This window comes from Phodopus roborovskii, unplaced genomic scaffold (genome assembly GCF_943737965.1).
Source record: "Phodopus roborovskii unplaced genomic scaffold, PHOROB, whole genome shotgun sequence".
Lineage (NCBI taxonomy): Eukaryota > Metazoa > Chordata > Mammalia > Rodentia > Cricetidae > Phodopus > Phodopus roborovskii.
In genome coordinates, this window is record NW_026126480.1 from 55162065 (window position 1) to 55182060 (window position 19996).

The 19996-nt window shown below is 45.2% G+C and overlaps 1 protein-coding gene across 2 annotated transcripts; it reads left to right on the top strand.

The window, feature by feature from the left end:
- Window positions 1–11942: 11942 nt before the first annotated feature.
- Batf2 (basic leucine zipper ATF-like transcription factor 2) lies at window positions 11943–19670 on the top strand. Of its 2 annotated transcripts, none has more exons than XM_051193765.1 (3): window positions 11943–12138; window positions 14384–14488; window positions 18387–19670. In XM_051193765.1, the coding sequence occupies exons 1-3, from the start codon at window positions 12100–12102 to the stop codon at window positions 19047–19049; spliced, it is 807 nt and encodes a 268-aa protein (XP_051049722.1). In that variant the 5' UTR covers window positions 11943–12099; the 3' UTR covers window positions 19050–19670. The 2 variants fall into 2 exon arrangements, with proteins under 2 accessions (XP_051049722.1, XP_051049721.1); XM_051193764.1 differs by having other exon boundaries at window positions 11945–12138; window positions 18384–19670.
- The last annotated feature ends 326 nt before the right edge of the window (window positions 19671–19996 follow it).

Below are 19996 nucleotides of genomic sequence, written 5' to 3' on the forward strand. Positions count from 1 at the left end.
TAGTCCTGAAACTTTTTTTCTGTTTTGAAATCAATGACCTGGTTTTACCTAAGTGGAAGTCCCTAAAAGATTAAAGGAACTGATCAGGTTTCAGAGACCCGTGTCTCAATCCCTGTTACCACTTACACTCTTTTTTAAAAAAAATATGTATTTATTTTTACTTTATGTGCACACTTGTCTGTGTGAGGGTGTTGGATTGCCTGGAACTGGAGAGCTGCCATATGGGTGCTGGGAATTGAACCCAGGTCCTCTGGAAGAGCAGCCAGTGTCATACTCACTGAGCCATCTCTCCAGCCCAACCACTGATACTCTTGCCTCAGCATCCTCAGTTATGGGATTATAGGTGAGTTACTATGCTTGGCTATTGATGATGGCAAAGAAAACAAATCCAAGCCTGACATGATATGAACAACAACAACAAAAAATTAGATATCCATTGAGTTCCTTTGTTAAAAGCCCAATTATGTGCCTTTTGTGAGCAGTGTGAGTTGACCTGCAAAAAACAAAACAAACAAACAAACAAACAAAAAAACCAATTTGCCGTTCTTTTGACCAGAAGACCTACACAATTGTACAAATCAAGAGGTCAGATATCATTTCCCAGGGACTACACAGGTAACTTTGGATCTCATCCCTCACCAAGGAAATTCTTGGCAACAGATGGAGAACAAACACACCAATTGTTTATTCGATACCAAGTGGTCAACCCTGAAATCATTTACATTCAAATAGCATTGTACAGAATCAGCAGGTTAAATGTGTGTGTAATGACAATGAAGAGAAAGGCTATACATTTGGAAGAGAGCAAGAGGATACACGAGAGGGCTTCTAGCGAGGAGAGGGAAGAGAGAAACGATATAATTATAATGTCAAAAAATGCTATGCTAAAAGGGAGGGCCAAGAGTCCTGCCTGCCACCTCTTTTCACAGGTGGACAGGCACCAATATGATGAGCAAGTATGTAGAAGAGAGATTAGAGAGAAAGAAGCAGAGCAGTGTGTGCTATGGAGGGAGACAGAGCTGGTGAGGAACAGGCTGATGTGAGAGGCCTTTGCTGCAACCTGAGGCTGTGATGATGTCCAGGCCTCTGCTGCCACTGAGGGCCATGTATGGGTCTGTGGTCCTACCACAGCCAGGGCCAGTGGCCTTGTTACCATCAAAGGCCATGATGATGTGCCTGGTATAGGCTGCTGCCAGAAGCCATGTTGATGTCTGAGCTGGCCCCCTCACTGGCTGCTGTTGGCCCACCCCAACATCTACCCCATCTTTGAGCTGCTGGACTGCATGAAGGGACTGGTCCTATGGAACCATAGTCACAGGACCTCCATGACTCTGGGCAACAGCTGGATATCTGAGAGGAGTCTCAGTGAGGGCCCAGTATTGATGGTGGGCCAGTGGCCATGAACCAGACTCACGACTCATTGCAATGAACATTTGCAAGTAAAGCAGTTTGGGCAAAAGGGTCTACTGTGGGACACACCGAAGCTTCCTGATAGAGAGGCCAGAAAGAGTGGAGCTGCAAGAGCTGTGACAGGTGTTGGGATTAAAGGTGTGCTCCACCACTGCCCGGCTTTTTTTTCCCTCCAGAACAGGGTTTCTCCTGTAGCTTTAGAGCCTGTTCTGGCACTTGATCTGTAGACTAGACTTACATCAATCTGCCTGCCTGTCCCAAGTGCTGGGATTAAAGGCACGTGCCACCACTGCCCAGACAACTAGGTTGTTTATAGCTAGGTTGAAAGATGTCACTTTAAGTTTGAGGCATGGTGGTATACACCTTTAGCCTCAGCACTTGGTAGACAGATGTAGACAGATCTCTGTGGGTTTAAGGCCAGTCTTGTCTACATAGTGAGTTCCAGGCTACACAGTGATGCCCTACCTCAAAATTTAAATAGACCAAATTGTAGGCAGAATTTTCTGTCCTGACTGCCTGATCCCAAATAATCACTCAGAATCTCAATATTAATTATACATGCTCAACCAATAGCTCAGGCTTTTTAATAGCTAACTCTTACATTTAAATTAGTCCATATGTTTATTTATGTTTTGCAAAGTGGCTTGGTGTAAGGAGTAGGTTTTTCCTCCCGCCCCTGGTCTTGTCCCGCTGCCGCGCCAGCCCTAATTAACACACCGAGACTCTGTATTTGATATAATGCTGTTGGCCAGGTACTTGTTTCTTATCGGCTAGCTCTGTCTTAAGTATTAACCCATTTCTATTAATCTATTATTTCCACATGGTCTCATCTTACCGGAGAGCCGGCTGGCATCCTGCTCTCTCCAGACTCTCCATCTTGACCCCTCCTTCCTACTTCCTCTTTCCTCCTTGTCTCCTAGTCCTGCCTATCTTGCTTTCCTATTGGCCAACAGTGCTTTATTCATTAACCAGTATGAGAAACATATTTACAGACTGACATCTCCCATTGGCTTGGTACCTTTTCTTAGTAAGGCAAGCCCATCTTGCTTCTGTTCTGAGTTCTTTAACTCACCCTTCTTCCTTCCAGCATTCTGATTGGCTATTGGCCAATCAGCTTTTTATTAAACCAATCTGAGTGACAAATCTTTACAGTGTGCAAAAGGATTATTCCACAGCATCCCCCTTTTGTCTAATTAAAAAGAAAGGTTTTAACTTTAACATCATAAATTGTATACAACAAACCCAGTTATTAAGAATTAAAGTTACAATATCCAGTCTACTTGTATTTGACAAAATTAGGGAAATATTTTATTATCTGTCTTTATGAATCTAAAGTTTTATACCAAATTTACCTTTTTATCATAACTAAGGAAAACTTTAATTATGACTATCCAGTCTTCAACTCCATCAAAGACCCCAGATGGGTGAAAAGTTACCTAATGATGACAGGAACGAACATCTGGCTGCCTGCACCATCACCCAAAATTCTTCTGTAACATTGGGGCATCCACCTTTAGCCCATATGCCTAGTGTATTTGACAGACTTTTCTGAGAAGCAGGGAATTTTGAAGGACTCTCTTACTTTGTCTTGGCAAAGATGACAGTCGATTTTTTACATTATGATGGTCCAGTTTGGACAATATACTGTCAGTTATTAGCCAGTGGCAGTTTCTTTGCCCAAATAGTTGGCTTTTGTCCTAACAAAAACAAAAACTCCGTATGTAGTTGCTTTGATGCCATTCATCTTCTCTCAAGTAGATTGGTGCTGCCAGGAACAGATGTGTCTCACTGTCATGAAAAGCCTTAGATTATTCAAACATGAAATGCCATATTCTACATGTCTTTGGAGTGTTTGAAGATCATCTACCTGTTAACCTTGAAAACATACCTAATATGACTATAAGTTTGATTATTACAGATGACAAACTGCTGTTTCTAAGTTATACATTACATTTTTAAATGAGTTTCATAAGCACAATACCCCAAACAAGAGTAGAAACATCCATATGGTATAGCAAAAATAATTTTAAATTTGTATCAATAAACCAAAATCCATACAAATCTAAAATATTTACAACTAGTAGTTTCTTTTAGTATAAAACTAGATTCAATAATCTAACCTTTTATTCTATCATTTCTATATCTCCCCTTCTTCTCTTCAGAACAAAATCATTGAATCTAATCTCATTTGTTTAGCTGCTTTCCTTGACATTACCAATAACAACTTGTAAACAACCCCTCTTAAATGATAATAAACATCCATAACCCATTATTTTGGGAATGTGGGCATCATTTTCCAGATTACTTCCTGTTGCTTGTGGGTGCTGTTATAATTGGGGAACCTTGGGAAAATTTGGATAATAACAAAGTCCTGGCTGAAGTAGTCTGTGAGGCTGGCTCATCTTAGAAGTCCTAAAGATTTTCTATATGTTGGGTCACCCAGGCCAGCAGTTTTCATTGGTGTTTGGTCCCCTTACTCTGGAAATACATAAACTTTTAAAGGTAACATACATGTCTGCATTAATACAAGTATAGACTGTGTGTTGGCATCCCATATACATTAGGAAGGACTACGAATACCAATGAACAGAGCGTGACTCGAGAACGCAAGAGGGGGAGCCAGGAGCTGTCCAACTATGGAGCCAGGAAACCTCCACAAACAAAAGAAGCACCTAATGGACTGCAGCATCTTAAGGCTAAGAAGGTGTGGTGCAACATGTTCAGAGATGCAGCTGCCATCTTGCTGGATGATCAGAACAAGAGACCCTGCAGGAAATTTCTGCTGACGGGCCAATGCGACTTTGGCTCTAACTGTCAGGATGAGATCTTCAGGAACTGAGTGTCCAGGTGGAGAAGGAGAGGCAGGCCAGAGGATGGCCACTGGAGACTGCCGAGCTTCCTGAGGGCCACCTGGAAGACTGGCTGGAGAAGAGAGCTAAGAGGCTGAGCTCAGCCCCAAGTAGCAGGTGGACACTAAGAGTACCTCCATTTGCCCAAGGACATTCCTGTTACTCAGTCTCTGCCTAAACCCATCTTGGGTTCTGAGAAGAAGTCGCTGAGTTTGAGAGTCTGTATGTTATCAAGCCTCTGCTTCTGGAAGGGCCATACAGGACTGAACCCATCAGATCCGCTGTCTTCCAGTACCCCGTGGGCTGGCCACCAATGCAGGAGCTGCCCCCTCCCTTTGGGCATCCCCTCCTGGAGGATGATCCCTACTGCCCAGAGTCCAATGGGGCTGAGCTCTTCCCCACCTCCCTGCCTGACTTCTCCTGGTCATCAGGCACAGTAAAGACAGTTACTCAACCTAGGAAGCAAAGCTGCCTTTGCACTGTTCCCCCAGAGCTTCTGAGACTATGAGCTTGTCCTCCCCACCCACCCACCATCCCTCAGGGTATATCTTGAGAAGATGGGTGAGAAACATCCAAATGTTTATAAAGTCTGTCCTCAATGGGGGGAAAAAAGACTGTGTTGTATACACATTAGCTAAAGATTATTATTATTATTATTATTATTATAATATGTTTGAGCAGGTAAAATATATGTTACATGTCTTGCAGTTCTAGATTTATTTTTTTTTTTTATGTCTGTGGCCAGGATTTCAGGGAGTCTTCCACAATTTTCTTTAACTCGAAATTAAACCACAGCTTCTCATTTTTTGTGAAAATGAAAACATAACCTCCCTCCCAAAGCAACACACCTTTTTAACTAAATCCAGCAGTTTTCATAGTCCAATGTGTCTTAGCAGCTGTCATTCCTTCATTAGCAATGAGAAAACCTAAAGACAACACATAACATACTGAATCCAGACTTCCTGTATATTTCCTATTTTTACATGGCTTGTTTATTTTTTATTAAAGACTTTCTCTACTTTTCCTGTTTTCTCCCTCAAGCCTATGGAGGTTTTTTTTTTTTTTTTCTGTCTGAATCTGTCTTTACTGCACATCTGTAACCTTTCCTGTCTGCATGAGCAAAACCCCAAACACAACATGCAGCACACTGGCAGGGCTTGTGCTGGCAGCTTAAGCCCACAGGTAAGAGTACAGCCCACAGGTAAGAGTCTACAGGAACCCGCCATGTATGTGGCTTAGCTCATAATACACTGGCAGCTGCCAGGAGATGGCATGAGAAACATGAGACTAGGAAGCTGAGTTTGGCTCCTTTTTGTTTTTTCTTTTGTATATTTAGAACCTTTTAAAAAAGATTTCTCAGGTTTTTTTGTGGTTCTTTGTTGCCCACTATTTGTAGGTGGAAGTTACTTGTCTTGACTGCCTGCTCCCAAATGACCACTCAGAGTCTTCTTATTAATTATAAAAGCTTGACCAATAGCTCAGGCTTGTTAATAGCTAACTCTTACATTTAAATTAACCTGTATTTCTTATCTATGCTTTGCCACATGGCTTGGTAGCTTTTCTCAGTAAGGCATGTTCATCTTGTTTCTCCCTGCCTCTCAAGACTACTCCAACTCTGCCTTTCTTCCTCCTAGAATTCTCAGTTTGGTTGCCTGCCTGTACGTCCTGTCTGGCTACCAGCCAATCAGCTTTTTTATTAAACCAATCTGAGTGACAAATCTTCACAGTATACAACAGGATTATTCTAAAGCACCAAAAAGACAGAAGTATTTTTGGAATATTCCTTTACACTATGTAAAGATGTACCCCTGTGATAGTTTTAATAGAAAGCTAAATGGCCAATAGCTAAGCAGGAGATGTAGGTGGGACTTCTGGACAGAGAGAGCTCTGAGAAGAAGGAAGGCAGTCACCAGGAGAGGCAGAGAGAGCAAGACATACAGGAGGAGAGGTAAAAGCCACAGCCACATGGCAGCACGTAGATGAATAGAAATGGGATAATTTAAGTTGTAAGTTAGAAACAAGCATAAGCTAAAGGGCAAGCTTTCATAGTAAGTCTCTATGCTGTTTTTTGTGAGCTAGTGGCCCAAAGAAAAATCCGTCAACACAGAAGGCAGGGACATCACCCACAAATTCTAAGCAATGAGTTTCAGGTTAGCTAGAATAACATACACACAGACACAAGTGCACACACACAGACACATGCACTCATACACACACACACACACACACACACACACACACACACACACACACGGGGGGGGGGTGTGAGATTGAGATTATTTTCTGGCTGGGTAGTGGTGGTGCAGGTCTTTAATCCCAGCACCTGGGAGGCAAAGGCAGACGAATCTCTGGTCTACAGAGTTCCAGCACAGTCTCCAAAGCTACACAGAGAAACCCTGTCTTAAAAAATCAAAAGAAAATTATTTTCTGCCCAGTGGTGGTGGTGGTGCCTGCCTTTAATTCCAGCACTCAGGAGGCAGAAGCAGGTGGATTTCTGTGAGTTTAAGGCCAGCCTGGTCTACAAATCTAGTTCCAGGACAGCCAAAGTGGTTATACAGCAAAACCCTGTCTGGAAAAAGAAAAAGACTATTATAAAAAAAAATCAAAAGATATTAAAAAAAATTCCCCACAAGTTTGACTTGCTGTCTTTTGTGCAACATTTTAGGCCTTTTACATTTTCTCCTTCATCAAACTCTTTTTAAAATTTAAAACAAAATTTTTTTATGTGTATTGGTATTTTGCCTCCATGCTTGTCTGTGTGAGGGTGTCAGATCCTGGAGTTACAGACAGTTGTTTTCTGCCATGTGGTTTCTGGGAATTGAACCCTGTTGACAAAGGTTCCTGTCCCACGCAGTTCTGCAGCCATTCAGTCCCAAATAAACACACAGAGACTTATATTAATTACAAACTGTTTGGTCCATATTAATTATAAACTATTTGGCCTATTGCTCAGGCTTAGTATTAACAAACTCTTACAACTTAAATTAACCCATAATTCTTATGGCCTGCTTCCTCTGTGTCTGGCTGGCCACTACATCTGTGCCTTCCTCTTCCCAGAATTCTCCTGGTCTGGTAGCCCCATCTATATTTCCTGCCTGGCTACTGGCCGATCAGCGTTTTATTAAACCAATACAAGTGACAATTCTTTACAGTGTACAAGAGCATTATCCCACAGCATTCCCCCTTTTCCTTTTCAGAACAGGAACCCTGAATCTAATCTCCTTTGTTTAGCTTTTTTCCTGACCATTATCCATATCAACTTGCAACCAACACACTAAACAAAGACAAACATCCATAATCCCCTTCTGGGAATATGGACACAGTTTTCTAGGCTACTTCCTGCTGATTGGGGGTGCTGGTAATCTTATGGGGACCCAAAGAAAATTTATGATCATAGTCAAGTTCTGATCGGAGTATCCTGTGAAACTGGATCATTTCAGCCAGCAACTTTGAACCTGTACTGGATGCAGAATTCAGAGCAACAGAGGTGCTCTGAAATGTTGGATCATCTGAGCCATCCGTCCCCTTCAGAGAGTTTTCAGGTGTTCTCCCTCAATCAAACGTTCTTTTCTTAACCTAGAATGAATCTACAGCTTCTCATTTCCTATGGAAACAAAAGCAAAACATCTTCTCCAATATATCTTTTGACTTAAATTTTGAAGTCAAGCCATTTTAGTGGGACTGAGACTAGATGGAAAAAAAAAATCTCCCAACAGAACCCAGGTCCTCTGGAGAGCTAGCCAGTGCTCTTACCTGCTGAGCCATCACTCCAGACACTCATTAAACCCTTATTAGTCCATTTTATAAAGGAAACACGGAGGTTAATCCAGTGACTAGTAGGACAGCTTGCAGACATGGCACAGAACCTACTTGTTCTCTAATGTACTTCCCAAACAGCTGTTACCTTCCCTGACCTCCCCAGCAGGAAGTGGCCTCCCCAATAGGAGTGCCCACACACTTGAGTTTCAGACTGTGAGCAGTTACGGCTTAGCTGTCAGCAGGCCCTCCATTCTACATGAGAAGTCAGCTCAACCTCAACTTCCTTTTCTTCCATTCACTTCAAGGGCTGAGGAGGCCAGGCCTAAAACAAGGGATGCACTTAATGGGAAGAATTAAACCAAGAGAGCCCTGCACAGCTGGAGGCCTGAGCAGCTATCCCAACACAAGGAAGCATTGGGACAAAGCATCAACACATCCTAGATTCTGCCAAATGGTCCCTTCCCTGTGCCTCAGTTTCCACACAGGCGAATTGAGGAACTTGGCTAATAGAGTCCACCAGGTATCTAGGTAGATCCTATGGGAGTGAGCCTTCCAGAAGTTTCTTTTCTCAAGAAAATTTTGGGGATCCTGGGTGTACAGAGTCAAGCTGCCTGGGCTTTAATTCATTCATTTGTTCACTGAGCATTTGTTTTGTGAGAGCAGTGTTTGAGTCACAGGGGCCATATAGACAGCACAACACAGCCAACTCGTTTTGTACCTCAGGGATCAGGAGACCCCGCCCCCCCAGGTTCCATCTATCAGGACTGCTGGATTCATAGCCCCCCCCCCCAAGAGCTCAGTGGAGATGAATGAGGGTTTGGAAGAGAGAGATTCTGTTCTCCTTCCAGCTGTGTGCCCCCCCCCCCCCGTAGGTGACCATAACTCCCCTTCAGGAATGTTCTAAATGTCTATGTTTCTGCCGAACTCATGTTTTAAATACCAGCCCTTCAGTTAGGTATAGTGTCACACTCCTGTAGTTGCACCACTAGGAAGTTGAGGCAGGATTGCTATTATTCCTGTCCCAGGAGGCTTGCCTGGACTACATATAAGATCCTGGCTCAAAAAGGAGAAGGAGGAGAAAAAGCAGCTATTACCAGGTATAGGACTTACTAGGCACTAGGCAGAGGCAGTAAGTTTGAAGCCAAGTTGGTGTATGTAGAGTTCCAAACCAGCCAGGGCTACCTAGCGAGGACCTATCCTTTAAAAAAAGCACCACCATTAAGACTACCAAACTTGGTGCCACATACCTGTAATCCCAGTACCCTGGTGGCTAAGATAAAGGCTTCTCTGTAAGTTTAAAGTTAGCCTGGGCTTCAAAATGAGACCCTGGCAATGCTCTGCAGGAGCTGGATCTGCTGCATCTTTGGGTGTTTTTTTTTTTTTTTTTTTTTTTTGTTTTTTTTTTTTTAAATATCCAAAGCCATGGGAAGTAAATGTTTAAGCCACCTAGGCTATAGTATTGTGTTGGTGTGAGGTGAATTCTGAGTGAGGGGTCAGAGTGTGTGACTCCACTTGCCTGGGAGTTCATCCACTTCTCAGGGAAGCCTTGAAGGATCATTTAAGGTTAAATATTACCTTGTACCCCCTGCCTGTCCCTCCTCTTGGAGAACAAGCCATAAGCACCTCCCTTTCTGCTCCCTGGGTGTGGTCTCCCAGGAGGACACAGTCCTGCAAACTGTCTACCTTGTACTGGAAGCCACTGGTCTAGGAGGTCAGGGAATCTAGCTCTAGTTAGAGCTATAGGCTGAAGTAGGGACATTAGGCCCTAGCCTCCCTGAAAGGTGTTTTCTGGGGTGACATCATGCCCAAGCCTCCTCCTGATTTCTCCCCCAGTGGAGTTCACAGTCTGGCTTAATGAGCCCCTCAGGAGCATGCCTCAAGCCAGCGGCCCTAGTCTGACGTCTGGGAAACAAAAATAATCCCAAGAAATGGGCAGCCTCATTGTAGGGGGTTACTCCATTTCAGCCTCTGCCCCCAAGGCTCTCAGAAGCAAGGTGGCAGGGTCATATCTAATGTCACCTACACAGAAGTCTTAATTATAAGCGTACATCAATGAGCCTAGAATCCAGATTCATTACTAGTCTCAGAAAAGGGGACGCACCTAGCCTGGCAGTACTTTATGATAGGGAAAGGGCTTTCTCCTCATCCCATTCTTTCCCTTCAAACAGCTCTAAATTAGGACTGGTTTCATCATCCCCAGAAAGTGGATGAGCACAATGAAGCTCCATGCCAGAAACCTGGTGGACAGAGCACCAGGGCTCAGTCAAGTCTTCCAACTATAAAGTTGGCTTCAGGACCAGTTCTAGAGAAGGCAAAGGATTGTTGTGCTCTGTTCATTATAGAAATCACTAGTCAATCATGGCATGGGAGACATTGCTAATCAATTGCAGTGCTCTTTTATTTTTATTTACTTACTCATTTATTAAGAGACATTGCCTCTTATAGCCCAGGCTAGCCTCCACCTCTGTGTAGCTATAAATGGGCTTGAACTTCTGATCCTCTTGTCTACATTTCCCAAATGCTGGGATTATAGGCATCTACCACTAGCACCTTAAAACAAAACAAACAAACAAACTAGAGATGGCTCAGTTGTTAAAAGCACTGGCTGTTCTTCTAGAGGACCCAGCCTCAATTCCCAACACCTACTTGGCTGCTCACAACTATCTGAAACCCCAGATCCAGGGGGTCCAAAGCCCTCTTTTGACCTCTGAGCTCACTGGGCACATATATTGTGCACAGACATACACATAGGCAAAACACTCATGCACACAAAATTAAATTTAAATTTTCTGGGAGGCATGGGAGGGAGGGAAGGAAGGAAGGAAGGAGGAGGGAGAGGAACTGAGATAGATATGTAAAATAAGAAAAAATAATAAATATAAAATAAATAAATAAATTTAAAATTTCTTCATTAGCTGGGCATTGTGGTGCACACCTTTAATCCCAGTACCCAGTACTCAGGAGGTAGAGGCAGACTGATCTCTGTGAGTTCGAAGTCAGCTTGGTCTAGAGTGCGAGTTCCAGGACAGGCTCCAAAGCAATAAAAAGAAACCTTGTCTCGAAAAAAAAAAAAAAAAAAAACAAAAAGCAAAAAAAAATTTTTTTTCTTTATCATCATCATCATCATTTTTTTTCCCCCTTGAGACAGTTTCTCTGTGTCTGTCCAGGAACTCACTCTGTAGACAGGCTGGCCTCAAACTCAGAGACCTGCCTGCCTCTGCCTTCCAAGTGCTGGGATTAAAGGCACAGGACAAAACTGCCTGGCAATCATCATCATTATAGAGACAGGGTCTTAATTGTGTAGCACTGGCTGCCCTGTAAGTTGCCAGTCTCTAACCCAGAGACACCCTCCTGGCTCTGCTTGCAGAGCTGGAGTTTAACGGTGTGCACCACCATGCAGTCCTGACTGTTTATTTTTGCAGTCATGCCTGCTGCATCAGTCTCAGAGAGTTTGGAGTGGGTGCATTGTCTCAGTTCTTTTGTCAAGACTGGGAACTTTTACTTTGTACCCCAGGTTAACCTCAAACTCATGGGTGACCCTCCTGCCTCTGCTTCTGTAGAGTAAGCACCACACCAACCACACTCAGCCCCAAGTCTGGGAATTTGTTCCATCCTACCACATCCTTTATAGGTGAAGAAACTGAAGTTCAGAGAAGGTGAGTCACCTCCCCAAAGCTGCACAGCTCCAATATGGACTGTGGACCTGGGTTCCCCAAGAGTTGACAAGGGCTCCTTCATGCGCACCCCCACCACCCCACTGCTTCTCCTTCAGGTTCTATCCTTGGCAGCCTGCCAGCTCTCCCCAGGATGCGGTCTTGTTCCACCGGCCTTCTTCCAGAGAAGGGGCCACCGGAAGGCAGCTCATGTTAGGAAGTTCCAGCCACGTGAGCAAGCAAGAGCCAAGGATTCTGGGCAGCTGATAGCTTTAGGAGAAACTGAAACTGGGTGTGCTGGGGGCGGAGTGGTCACTGGGGATTTAAAGAGTCACCACTTCCTTGAGCCTCCAGAGGGCACTGGGAGGGCAAAGCTGCTGAGGGGACACACAGGACCAGATTGAACCTCTGCTCCCCCTGCCTAAGCCATGCAACTCTGTGGGAGTGGTGCGCTGCTGACTGGGACAGTGAGTACAGGGGACTAGGAAGGAAACACATGGAGAGAAATCGGCCAAGGGTCCCAGGGCACAGACGAGGGAGGATGCAGTGAGGAGCTCTGGTCCCAGCCCCACACCATGTCTGCGTGACCTGGGACTTGGCTCCACACTCCCATCTCTGGGTTCAGTTCTTCCTGGGGATGGGAATGGAGCCTTCCCAGCTCTCACATTGCAGACCAGCCTCCAGCTTTGGACATGGATCCTGCAGACCTGCTTGCTCCTGTTCCGTCTTTTCTCGTGTTCTCACCGTGCTGCTGTGTTTTCCAGATCCTCTCTCCTCAGACAAACGCACCTTTCTTCTTTTCTCTCTGACTCTTTTCCCAGCCTGGGGTTGAATTTGCCCTGAGGAAGATACAGCCAGTGGGAAGCCACAAACCAAGGAACATGAGGCATCCTCGCCCAGGGTGGCTGGGGTCTTGCCTGGGGCAGGGTGATCGATGGAGGGTCCAGCTGTGGGCATTTGGCCTCAGGTTCCATTTAATTTTCATGGTCCCTAGGGTTGGAAGGTTCAGAGCTATCAACTGAAAACCCCCCTTTCATTGGTTCTATGCAGTCATCCCATTTCAGTGTGAGCATGAGTTTTGCTACATCTTTTTAAAAATATTTATTTTTATTTTATGTGCATTGGCGTTTTCTTTGATGTATGCCTGTGTGAGAATGTCAGATCTTGGAGTTACAGACAGTTGTGAGCTGCCATGTGGGTACTGAGAATTGAACTCAGGTCCTCTGGAAGAGCAGCCAGTGCTCTTAACCACTGAGTCATCTCTCAAGCCCCTTCTAAGCTAGGCAAATACTCCCCACCAAGCGACATTCCTACTTTCCTTGTTGTTTCTTTGAGAAAAGATCTCATGTATCCCATCCTGGCCTTACTATGTAGCCAAGCCCGGCCTTGGCCTAATCCTTCTGTTGAGATTATAGACAGGCACCACCATGTCTGGCCATTTTGCCTGTTTGTTTCTTTTTTTTGTTTGTTTTGTTTTGTTTTTTGTTTCTTTGTTTTTCTTCCCATTTCTGTGCCCTCCTAGCATAGTGCCTGGTACATAGTAGGTACTTAATATATGTGGATGTGGAGATGACTTAGTCTGAAGACCTGAGTTTGATTCCTAGCATCCATTTAAAAGTCTGGTAGGGTGTCAAGCACCGGGGAAGGAGACACAGGCAGATCTCTATGTGATGACCAGGGAGCCTACCCTTAGTGGTGAGTCCCAGGCCAGTGAGAGACTCTGCCTCAAAAAAATAAGATGGGGGCTAGAGAGATAGCTCACCTGTTAGGGAGCACTTACTACTCTTAGAGAGGACCTGAGTTTGGTTCCCTGAATCTACATGGGACAACTCATAACCAAACCATCTGTAACTCCAGCTTCAGGGGATTTAACACCCTCTTCTGGCCAAGGTACCTACACTCACATGTACATACATGACATCACACACACATACACATGATTTAAAAAATTAAAATAGGGTGGATGGCTTCTGAGCATACTATAATGTGTCTGTTTTGTATTTATATTTATGCATAAGAAAACGAGCATATTCTATAAGTGGTAGCACATGCCTGTACTTGTACTTGCATTTTGTACTTGGAGGCAAGAGGGTTAGAAGCTCAAGGCAAGCCTGTGCTACATAGAGAGTTCCAGGCTAGCCTGGGCTATTTTGTCTTTCTGGGCTCTATACATATACCACACACACACTAAAAAAGAAATGCTCATTGAGTAAGTGAATACCAGCACTTTGGGACTGAGGTGGGCATGAGCACATGGAACTGCATTGGGCCCTGACCCCATCTTTGTAGAGCTCTGGGCTAGAAAGGTCAACCCTTGGGTTATAGAAATGGCAGCTCACTCTGGTGTGTGCCCTCTCAGCTTCTCCCCCCTCTGTGGACAGTGGGGAAGCACCGTGCGCCTCTGTTGCGCCATTGAGATCGCTGTACTCTGAAAAGTCAGTGCTGGTTTTTGAGAATGTGTGTTTGAGTTCTGAGTTTGAATCTCAGCCTCCCTACTTATGTAAGCTGTGAGCTGGACACTGGATAGGGTTGGCTTTACAGTAAGGAGTGAGGTGTCTTCAGGGGGGCTGTGGCACCATGGGAGGAAACATTTTATGAGAATAGGGCTTCTAAGGACTAGACTTGATAAAGACAACTTTCCAAATGGCTGATCATGGTAGAGGGGGCAAACCACTGCCAGGACCCCAGAGCCCTCTGCCTCATGCCTCACAGGACCCTGAGGAGTGTCAGAAGCAGTTGAAGAAGAAGCAGAAGAACCGGCTGGCTGCCCAGCGCAGCCGACAGAAGCACACCGACAAGGCAGATGCTCTGCATCAGGTAGGGATGCCCTTTTTTGGTTCAAAGGACTGAGTAATTTATAGAGAAAAGAACTCTCTTCTTTTTAAAAGTTTATCTTATTTGTTTGCGGTTGTTGTTTTTGTTGTGTTTCAGACAGGGTTTCTCTGCTTAGCCCTGAAATTTGCTCTGCAGACCAGGCTGGCCTCAAACTCACAGAGATCTGCCTGCCTCTGGCTCCCGAGTATTGGGATTAAAGGTGTGTTCCACCACTACCTAGCTAAAAGTTTGTTTTATTTTATATGTATGGGTATGGGGATACATATTTTGCGTGTATATTGGTCTGTGCACAGTATGTGTGCCATGTTCTGGAGGACAGAAGAGGGTAGCAATCTTGAAACTAGAGATACAGATGGTTGTGAGCCCCCATGTGGGTACTGAGAATAGAGCCTGGTCCCTCTAGAAGAACAGTGCTGTCAACCAATGGAAGTTCAGAGCATGATCCAGCATCTGCCTAGCTTCTGGTGAGGGCCTCTTGAGGAGTCATGGTAGAGTGAGGACATGACCTGGTGAGGAAGGGGTATGCCAGAAACATAACCCATTAGCCCATGAGTGGACCAGTCCATCCTTCACAGGGGCCTTCATTCCATATCCACACTATTGCTCCACACTATTGCCTTGAATCCATTAACCTGTGAGTAGATTAGTCATCTTTCTTTCTTTTTTTAAAATTAACTTATTATGTATATAGTGTTCTGCCTATATATAGTTCTGCACTCCAGAAGAGGGCACCAGATCTCATTATAGATGTTTGTGAGCCACCATGTGGTTGATGGGAATTGAACTCAGAACCTCTGTAAGAGGAGACAGTGCTCTTAACCTCTGAGCCATCTCTCCAGCCCAATCAGTCATCCTTCACAGTGGCCTTCTCTTGTATCCTCCATATTGCTTCTCTCCTGAGACTCCAGGTGCTGTGAAGGCAGGGAACTGTCCCATTCCATTCTGCTTGAAATCACCTATAACAGGGCCTGGCAGAAAAAAAGGAGGCTCCACAGTTTACTGTAAAGTAAATGGCAGCATCAGGATAAAGAGCTCTGGAAGCAAATAGTGGGGGAGGACACATTCACTCACTCGGCCACCGTACCAAGCACCACAGATTGGTTTAAACCGCACATAGTTCAGCATTCATCTGGTGATCTGGATGCTGGGAAGCACAACTCCAAATCAAGTCATGCTGCTGGACAAGTGCTCTCTCTCCATCACCGCGAGCTACATCTCCAGCCTCTGCTTTTATTTATTAGATTTTAATTGACTGTTAATGTAAGTATGGGTGCATGTGGAGGCTACAGGACAACTTTGTGAAGTCAGTTTTTTTTCTTCCCTGTTTGTATGGGCCCTAGGAATCAAGCTTAGGTCATCAGGCTTGTGTGGCATAGTGTGGTACGTGCTGAACCGTACCTCACTAGACTGGCTTACTTTTTATTTCATTTAATTTTAATTTATTTATTTAGAGACAGGATTTCTCTGTATAGCCCTGGCTGTCCTAAAATTCACTATGTAGATCAGGCTGGCCTGGAACTCACAGAGATCTGCCTGCTCTGCCTCCTGTGTGCTGGGATTAAAGACAATCACTAACACACTTGAATTATTTTTAATATATGTATATGTGTGTGTATTATATGTATATACATGTATATACACATATATATGTATGTATATATATATGTGTGTGTGTGTGTGTGTGTGTGTGTGTCTATGGGCTTATAGATACAGTGCCCCAGGAGCCAGAGATGTCAGATCCTCCTGGAAATAGAGTACTGGGAGTTGAACTTGGATCTTCTGGAAGACCAGTTCACTGACCTGCCCTTGCCTCTCCTGTGCTAGAATTACAGGCGTGTGCCACCACGCCCAGTTTATGTGGCTCCAGGGATTGATCTTGGGTTTTCAATTATGCTAAGTGAGCACTCTACCAATTGAGCTATGTCCCCCATTAGAAATATCCATTCTGGGGCTGTAGAGAGGGCTCAGCAGGTTAGGACACCCTGAGGACCTGAGTGCAGTCTCAGGATCCATACAGTGGAGAAGAGAACTGACGGCAGAAGGTTGTCCTCTGACCCCACACTTGCACTGTGGTGTGGATGTGCCCACATACACACAACACAATAAATACATACATAAATAAAATACGTTTTAAATTCCCGAAAAAAAAGAAGAAAGAAATGTCTTTTCCATCTGCAGAAGCCACTGTGCAAATGGGGCTGCTGGGGCTCTGAAGCCTTTCAGAACCAAGCCTACACCACACTTCATGCAGAAACTGGTCCCTGGAGTTTGAGTAGTGGGAGGACAGATCTTAGTTCCACTAGTTGCCTTCTGATCTCCATACATGGGTCATAGCAAATGCCTCTCCCCCAAAATGTCAAAAAGAAAAAGAAAAAAGAAAAAAGAAAAAAAAAAAAAAAAAAAAAAAAAAAAAAAAAAAAAGAAAAGAAAAGAAAAAAAGAAAAAAAAAAAGAAAGAAAGAAAGGAAAAACAGGAAGAAGAAAGAAGAAAATAGACTCACAATCCTTGCATGATGCACATGTCCAGGTGGAGAGCTAATTCAAGAGGAGTGACAGTTTCACAAAGAGAACCATGGGGTTGGGCATGGCGGCTTGTGTTGTGATCAGGAGGATCAGGAGCTCAAGACCAGCATTGGCTATAGGAAACTCTCAAAAACAAAACAAAATTGTTGATGATCGTCCTGAACCTACAGGGCTTAGAAAATGCTGACTCAGGGGTACCTGCCAACCAATGCAACAGTGCCTTGAACCCCTTGTTGGTGCCTTCTGGGAACCTGAAGGCTAAGAGCTGGCCTTTAGCAGACTCAATGAATCCAGGAAAGAATGACATTGAAATTGCCCGGCCAAGGCCATATTAAGAGTATAATGGGGGCAGGGTTCAAAGTGTCTAGGCAGAGCAGAGAGCAACTGTGTGAAAGAAGCAGATTCTAGGGGAAGGACAGGAGTTAAGAAAAACCTTGATCTGGGTGGTGGTGGTACACGCCCTTGGCAGAGACAGGCCAATCTTTTTGAGTTCAAGGCCAGCCTGGTCTACAGTATATGTTCCAGGATAGCCAGGGCCACACAACACAGTGAAATCCTGTCTCAAAAAACAAACAAATAAGAGAGAGAAGTCTTGAGATTCCCAGTAGTACATTCAAACCCTGGAGTCTTTGGAGCCTTTAATGTCACAGAAGAGCACGGTGGTGCATGCCTATAGTCCCAGAATTTGGGAGACTGACTCAAGGAGGGATACAGCAAGTTCAAGGCTAGCCTGAGCTATAAAGGAAAAACTTATCTCAAAAAACCTGGGGAGATGCCTTAGTAGGTAAGAGCAATTGCTGTGCAAGCATGAAGGCCTGAGTTTAAGTTTCCATCACCATCTTAGAAATGCTGGGTATGGCCTGTAACTGCAGCATTAGAGGCAGAAACAGGCACATCTCAGGAGCCTGCTGACAAAATGTCCAGCCTCGGGCTTAGAGAGAGACCCAGACTTAAAGGAATATAAGGCAGAGACCAGTAGAAGATACCCAACATCTTCCTGTCACCTCCTCATTTGTTTATAATGTCCCCTCCCTAACCAAACAAAGATACAGTCCAAATCCATCAGACAAGACACAGTCACTGAATGTGCCAGTGAAGTGACAGGAGATGGGGGGCAGCTAAAGGCCAGGTGGAGATCCTGGGTGAGAAGGGGCGCTTCTCAGAGGACCCAGAGTGCGCAGAGAGGAAAGTTCCAGCTCTGGAGATGTGGAGTAGATGGACATAATGAGTCCACCAAAGAGGTACATGATGAGTACCCAAGAGGTTCTACCTGGGTATTCATACCCCACAGCAGTGAGTACCTTGCACAGGGTCCTGATGCTAACATCCCTCTCTGCCACCTGCTTCTCCCTCAGCAGCATGAGTCCTTGGAGAAACACAACCATGCCCTTCGGAAGGAGATCCAGGTCTTGCAGGATGAGCTGGCACGATGGGGCCGGACGCTGCATCTCCATGAACGCCTGTGCCGAGTGGACTGTGGCTCCTGCCCTGCTCTGCTGCCCCCTGGATGCCCAGTCCAGGCTGAGCAATGCTCAGGACAACCTGCCTCCTATGGATACCCTGGCTCTCAGGAACAGCTGGGCCTGCTCCAGACTCCTGGCTCCTCTTCCCGAGCCCATCAACGCACTCCAGGTCCATGCTTACATGAGTCTCTTGGCCTCCTTCCTTCTCCACTGCCCTCACTGCCTGTTGACTCTCTTATAGTGAGGTCCCCTCTAACCCAGCTATCCCCCAGCCCTGTACTGCCCGCATCACCCCCTGATTCCAGCCTTCTGGGGTCTTTCTCTAAGTTTGATGCCCTCATGCCCAGCCCCCCAGACCAGGTGGTTTCTCCACAGACCCTCAGGCTGGCATCCTCCTCTAACCCTCCAGCTGCTCTGGGACCAGAGTGTCTACAAAAGATAGAGCGCTTGCCTGCACTGTCTGGCTCCTCGGCAGATTGGCAGAAGCTGTCTGTGGACCCTAGCCCACACCCTCTCACAGCCTTTCCACTGCTCTCTTCTGCAAAAGTCCAATTCTAGGCCGTATCTAGAGTTGGGCTGCCTTCCCTAGGTTCTTGAAGCAGCCTCAGCACCCAGGTAGCTCCTCTATTTCTGATCGAGTTACTAAGTGCCTAACGCTGTGGACCAAGCAAAGCCATCCTCTCCCTCACCAGTGGCTACAGAAAATGAAATGATGATTGGGGTAGGGGGTGACACAAGAGCCTTGAACCTGGCTGTCATGTTGCCTGTGTTTTTCTTGGTGGCTCTCCCAGCCCTGTATGGTACCAGATCCCATTATCCTCGGTCTCCCCTAAAGTGGTTCCTTCATGACTCTTGGGACTGGGGCCATGACAGCTGGGAGCGTGGGTGGGAGCTGTGCAGGGCTATTAGCTCTGAAAGGGCAGTCATTCATACTCAGTACCCCAAAGTGCCTTGAACTCTTCACCATGTCTTCACACATGGAGCTGAGTGAGATGGTGTGTCAGAAGTGGACTCGTTCCTGCTCTTGGGTTAGAACACACATCTTGGCACATGTAAAGTGTTTCCCAGGCCTCTTTGCTTTTCCAGATTGTTGAGAACTGGTTATATTCTGTTGATTATATGTATTATATAAACATATATATCTATATAAATGTGTGTGTGTGTATGTGTGAGAGAGAAAGAGAGTAGTACACTCCTTTAATCCTAGCACTGAGGAGACAGAGGCAGGCGGAAGTCTGTGGATTCCAGGACAGTCTGGTCTACATAGTCAGTTCCAGGACAGCCAGGGCTGTAGGGAGAGAAACAAAACAAAAATATGAGTATTAGCATTTTGCCTGAATGTACATATGTGTGCCATATGCATACTTGGTGCCTGTGAAGGTCAGAAGAGGCCATCAGATCCTCTGGGACTAGAGTTACAAATGGTTGTGAGCCATCATGTGGACTCTCAGAACTGAACCTATAGTGTCTGCACAAACAACTGGTGTTAACCAGAGATAGCTCTC

Coding starts and splice junctions, on each gene's coding strand:
- Batf2 (XM_051193764.1), top strand. CDS start 12,100: ATGCAACTCTGTGGGAGTGGTGCGCTGCTGACTGGGACA. Junction 12,139..14,383: donor GTGCGCTGCTGACTGGGACA/GTGAGTACAGGG, acceptor CATGCCTCACAG/GACCCTGAGGAGTGTCAGAA. Junction 14,489..18,383: donor AGGCAGATGCTCTGCATCAG/GTAGGGATGCCC, acceptor CTTCTCCCTCAG/CAGCATGAGTCCTTGGAGAA.